The 6,206-nt window shown below is 42.7% G+C and overlaps 1 protein-coding gene across 1 annotated transcript; it reads right to left on the minus strand.

Annotated features, from left to right (window-relative positions):
• Positions 1–845: 845 nt before the first annotated feature.
• Positions 846–3,842, minus strand: LOC147620365 (uncharacterized). Its single transcript, XM_086824615.1, has 5 exons — positions 3,678–3,842; positions 3,396–3,593; positions 2,893–3,213; positions 2,393–2,801; positions 846–1,911 (listed from the first exon to the last, which is right to left on the minus strand). Exons 1-4 carry the CDS (start codon positions 3,711–3,713, stop codon positions 2,772–2,774), a joined length of 585 nt encoding a protein of 194 aa, XP_086680741.1. The 5' UTR covers positions 3,714–3,842; the 3' UTR covers positions 846–1,911; positions 2,393–2,771.
• Between the last annotated feature and the right edge of the window lie 2,364 nt (positions 3,843–6,206).

A 6,206-nucleotide genomic window follows, 5' to 3' on the forward strand; every position in this document is an offset into this window, starting at 1 on the left:
AGATTTCAATATAGTGTTGTGTGGAATCTTGAGGATGCTACCATCTCTTCTAAAAATTTACTTAACATTTGGTAAAAATTTAATTTATCAAACCATGTTCAAGTATACAATGTGCAATGTATATGAACAACATTTGCAAGAAACACAATCCTCGACATAACAAAACTTAAAACTCCGAATGCACAATCATAAATAAGATAGTAAAGCCCCACACCTATGTGCTCTCTTTGCCATTTCACTCTAGAACCTAGTTTGGACCCAACAAACTTTCTCTGAAACAATCCACTCAAACATAATTTATTTGGCAAAGTGTCGAATTTAATCCGATCCATCTCCACACCACCTAACCTACTCTACACCATCTGACCTAATAGAGTTGGCGATGCTGAACTCTAACTCCTCAATCATGGCTACTAATTATGAGAAGGCCACACAAACATGAGCTAGCCAATAGCTAGACATCACAATGTAAAGGTAGATCCACGCATTGGTATTTTGTAATAATGTCTCCCAAACCTCTAAGCCATGAAAATCCCCTTGAGCTTAGCAAATGGCCCTAATGGGCCAAAGTCCATTTACTTCGACGTGCCCGAGCATGTGCACACACAAACTTGCCTGCAAGTGTATGTGCAAGCAATGTTCACGCACCATTCACACTGCGTTTGAGCTAAAAGATATGCAAAGATGCACCTTTTCAGCTTGTTGAACTTGAAAGCTACATATAAAATTGAGTATGATCTGAGCATACACACTAATCCATGAAGGACTAGAAATACAAAGGTGCTACGATTTCTGATTCATAAGGGTTTAGAAATAAACAGACTATTCAAACAAACAGTATTATCAGAACTTTAGTGTACCATACCATCACAGCTTCAATGAAGAAATTCATGTATAGTACCAGCAAGGAGTGTATGCCCACATACATACTCCACAGCGTCATGACTTGACTACCTTAAAACTTTGAATAATTACCACTGCCCTTCATAGTTTTTTGTTACAATCCTCATCCATTGAACCTTTAGCATCGCTCTACGTCACACCTCACAATATTCTAATAAGGCAGATCCTGATCAGACAAGAAACTTTCATGCAGGTTTTCAAGGTCTTGTGACGATGTAGCCCTAGCTCCACCTTTTCTACAGAGGTTTTGACATCATAACTAAGCAAGGGGACAACATATTATCCATATGATGTTATTCAGATGTGTCCCCCCCATCAGAATCCAAGACATGAAAGAATGCACCATCAAAACAAAAGACAGCTAGCCACCTGATTTGCTTGCTGTGTCAAATAGCCTTGGCATTGCAGTCACCCATCACATTTACAAGGAAAACTTATGTGATAATAGAATTCCATAATTGGCGTACCCAAATATTTAGTCTTCATCATGGTAGCTCTCATAGGTCAAATTCAAATTTCACCCCATTGCCATGTTGCAAATAATCTTTACAAGGCTTCCAACGAATACAATGATTCAGCGACAAGTGAACACAGGTTGACCTACAATTCTGCTCCAGATTTCCCGTTTCTCGACTCAACTACAGTACAATCATAAAAACATCAGCCAAAAACTGCACCATTACTATATCATGACTTCATGTATAAGAAATCCTTGACTGTTCAACCATATTCTGTCACATTCTTCTCAATTTGGAACACTTTCCATGTTGAGAAACATCTTATGCATAGATTCAATACTTCAACACAGTTCCCTACTCAAGTCTACTTCTATTTTCTACTGACACTCCTCCTATCTAAACTGCAATAAACATGAAAAATTGCATCTTTTGCTCCAAAAAACACCAGCACCACACAGTAGTGGAATTGTGGATCTGATACACCTCATCAGTTTGTATCTGGCATGGTGGAGAAAAGGCAGCAGGAGCTACACAAAATTTACATGTTTTCCTGCACACGAAGGGATGCAAGAACACTTAAAAGGTGTAGCGAGCACACAAATACAACCAAAGAATGAAGAACACACCTTGTATGCACAAACAGATACACAAAAAGAGCAAGCCATCGGCCTAGACTTTACACTGTCGAAACATTTAAAAACAATATGTACTTCCAAAGGGCAAAATTCACTATTGTCGAGCTTAAAAGGTGTAGTGTGCACACAATTACAACCAAAGAATGAAGAACACACCTTGTATGCACAAACAGATACACAAAAAGAGCAAGCCATCGGCCTAGACTTTAAGCTGTGGAAACATTTAGAAACAACATGTACTTCCAAAGGGCAAAATTCACTTCGAGTACCACTCCCAAAAAGTTCCTGTTATTACCCGGATGTAAAAGCAAAGTTGCAAGTAGTGGGGTTGGACAGTTATGTCAAGCGATTACCCAAACATATCAACCCAGGCTTATGTGGTATTAGAGAACTGACCATTGCAATTTACAATGGCTTCAACAGCACAAATTGGCTTAGCTCTTGCCCACATCTGCCGATAGAGATGCTGATACCCTCCTCTTCAAGAATAAAAGTATATTGCCTAAAGCTGGTATGTTCCCTATGTTGGAAGGTGACTTAAGAGCTTTGCAACATTGCACCTTCCAGTTTTATCGAGCTTCAATCCCTACAATACATCTCCTAAACCTTAAAAAAAGATGCAGCCAGGGCCCACATAATATCGTCTCGATGATGATAGGCACCAGAGTTTCAACACTGCACCATTGCTGTTTTCTAATGTCGTTGGTGCCACATGCAACTGTCTCTATGGCACTGCCACTCCCACAAACAATCTAACAGGTTTTTGTCCTTTCTTCTAATCCCCGTTACAAACAGAGGGAACAACCTGAGAAAGAATTTAACAAAGACAAAGAGTTAGGAGGAAAAATTGGGCATGCTTGCCCCAGATGCATAACACAAAGTGATGACACTTAGACCTGGTCAGTCTCTTTTTGGTCATAGAGAGACAACTCCCCTTTGGTTTGATTTGATCTTGATCGCTTCATGCGGCTGCGAGGCCCTTTCATGGGGAGTGGAACTGTTCTCACACAGTCAAGGGGATTTGAATTACTTCCTGGCTGCTTGAGGGAGGGCCCGTCAGGGACTTCGCCTGGCACAAGACTGCTATGATGATCATCAAAGTTCTCTGCAACACACGAGCATTTCCCTTTTCTCTTGCCCAATTTTTTGTTAGCACCACTGAGAAACCGTTGCCGTCCCGATTCAGAACGAGGGTAGGCCTTGAGTCGGGGCTCAGGCTGCATAAAGTGGAGGAAAAAGAGAGAAATGAATCCGTCAACCAGCAGTGAGGCACGCAAAAGAGAGGGATGGGGGGTGGGGGATGCACGCATGAAACAAAACTCAGGGGAGGGTGAACCAGGGTTCGAAATACAGTAAGGGGAGGATGAAAGTCCATTAAGGAGAGGGTTATTCAGGTTACCTTTGATTCTTGGGACTGCAATTTTAATGGGCTTTCTACTGCAGGAGCAGCATGACTTGTGAGATGCAGAGCGGGTGTACAACCACATATGTCATCAGAGCAATATTGGCGCCGGTAGAGGTCATTGACGAAGGTTTCTTCCAGGAAGCTCAGGTACAAGCAGTGGGTGTCGTCCGTCCAAACAACGCGGTCAGGGTTCTATATGATAACCGTAGCAGAACGTAAGCAAGCTTGCAGACAAGCAGAGGCCATGATAGTAAGGAGGTAGAGCGTCTTGCTTACCTGTGCTGCGTCGAAGTTCGCGTCTGCCGCCATCATAGCTGCGTATGAAGATCAAACCGGAACACAAAACTATCAAAACAATCCTTGAAGATATCTCAGCCCGCCATCACACGCTGGAGATTGTTTCCTCTAGAACCCTCTTTGTCGGACGTTGCCACACTCTTTAACATTTATCTTTTACCCCCCCTCAAAAGCAACCATCAACCTTTTGACACACTTGTTGATGATGGGCAAAAGGCAACCCTTTTCATCCTCTCTCAAGCTTGCACGCTTCACAAACATCTCAATGCACAGATCGAAACAAGGGTTGTAGAGTCAAATTGTCAAGTGTCTATAGAGTATGTGTGTCGTGAACAATTTTCTTTCATTGTGCACACTGCACACTAGAAGCAACAATCCAAACAGTGTCAATTCAATTTTCTTTCATTGTGCACAGAGACTGGGCCGGCCCCTCGCTCAGTGCCGCCCATGAGATACGAGGATGGGATCCCAGCATGTGGCCCCACTAGAAAGGGTAATCAAGGGGTTCCAAAAGCCATTGGGTTGTAGTCTCTCCTCTAGGACTGGGGGAGATTGGCAAAGAGCAGAACTAATATGGTCTGAGGCTTGGAAGAGACTCGGGCGTCAGGTACTACCAAGAACTGGAGTGCAAGGAGAGATACATGCCATGAGAAAATCCTTCCACGGCTTACCACCGAGAAGGTCTCTGATGATCAGCTTGCCCAAAAGGGCTCTGCTTTGCATATAGAAGAATCAATCATTCCGAGGCCGCCTCTCTGTGGTGGGCGAGACTGAATGATGACTCTCCAAGCCACCCTGGCCCATATTATCGTCGTGCCATCATTGCTTGCCCAAAGGATGACAGGAAATTTGATGTTGGAGAGACACATCACTACTAACTATCAAACCGATCAAGTTACATAGACTTCAACAATTATCTTGAGCAAGATAGCATAAAACAAAATTTAAAAATAGTCACATGAGAGAGTATTGGGTGCAATCTATCCCCCCCCCCCCCCCCCCCCCAAGAAGTGTTGGCATACTCTCACTTCTTAGGTATTAGTATGTCTTTATTCACTACTAACTATCAAACTGATCAAGTTACATAGACTTCAACAATTATCTTGAGTAAGATAGCATAAAACAAAAAATAAAATAATCACATGAGAGAGTATTGGGTGCAATTTATCCCCCTCCAAGAAGTGTCTACATACTCCCACTTCTTGGGTATTTATGTTTTTATTAACAAAAATAGCCCACATGCCAAAAATAGTTACACGCTCTTGCATGGGCTTGCCCTTTACAAAAAATAGGAATTGCCTTTACCAAAAGCTTAAATAAATCCTTCCTCTCCAAATCACTAAGGAAAATACATATAAACCCCCAAGGGCTAGTTCACGTGTAACCAAATTAATAGGTCCACGCCCATGCATAACAAAAGTGGGCGGCTAACAAAATACAAAAATATCTCGTAGATACCACGGTCAAAATACCAAAATGCTTAGCTATCCCGCCAATGCCGAAATACTAAAAAGAAAACCTTCCTGGTAATTGCTCATGCCAAATCACCACCATCATGTCTCAGCCATACCAGCCAAAATTCGTCAATCTCACCAACCTACAAGTTGTCCATTCAAACACACTACACATGCTAAAACTACACAACAGCACATAAGCCATTAGGAATTTTTTGGACCCAAAGAGGGCCTCTTGGATTAACTTTTGATTAGGAATGGACCAATAGGAAGAGGGCTGGGTGCACATTTTTGACTTCTTTGACCCAAGGGGGCCTAGGCTTTGGTTTGCTAATGGGGCCTAATTACTACTCTTATCCCCCTACCTCTTGGGCCCAAACTTAGAGGTCCCCCCACCTAGAATCGCGCAGATGAAAAACCCTAAAAATTGAAATTTTTTAATTTTTTTCCCAAAAGTGTGTTTTCCCTCTCAAACTTCCCCCCAACATACTCTAGGTTCGGAAAGCTCATTTTGAACCTCTTTCTTCCTCTTCTAAGCTCTCCATTGCTGCGGAAACTCCATACCTCTCAAGCTCTCCCTCCTTGTCAAGCTCCCTCAGTCTCAAGCTCCCTCTCCCTCTTTCTTCCTTTTCTAAGCTCTCCATTACTGCTCTGCAGAAACTCCATCCCTCTCAAGCTCTCCCTCCTTCTCAAGCTCCCTCCCTCTCAATCTCCCTCTCTCTCTCTCTCTCTCTCTCAAGCTCCCTCCCTCTCCATTGCTGCAGAAACTCTATCCCTCTTTAGTCTACCCTAGGTTCAAGAAGCCTATTCTCAAACTCTAACCCTCTTTTAAGCTTTCCATTGCTGCACTGAAAACCCTGAACTTTCTCTCCTCTCCACTCTTCTGTTGTAAAACAAGCTTTTCTTTTCCCTTCTTCTCTTTTCTTACCACCACCATGGCCTCTTCGAGTAATGTGAGAAGACCTAGGGAGAAGGTGGAAGAGCTTGTGCTGCATAACACAAGAGATGAGAATGAAGTTTGGGCTCCAACAAGATTCAGGGTTGGGGCTTGGGT

The sequence above is a fragment of the Cibotium barometz genome, chromosome 31 (assembly GCF_041138505.1).
Source record: "Cibotium barometz isolate CiBa-2024 chromosome 31, ASM4113850v1, whole genome shotgun sequence".
Classification (NCBI taxonomy): Eukaryota; Viridiplantae; Streptophyta; class Polypodiopsida; order Cyatheales; family Cibotiaceae; genus Cibotium; species Cibotium barometz.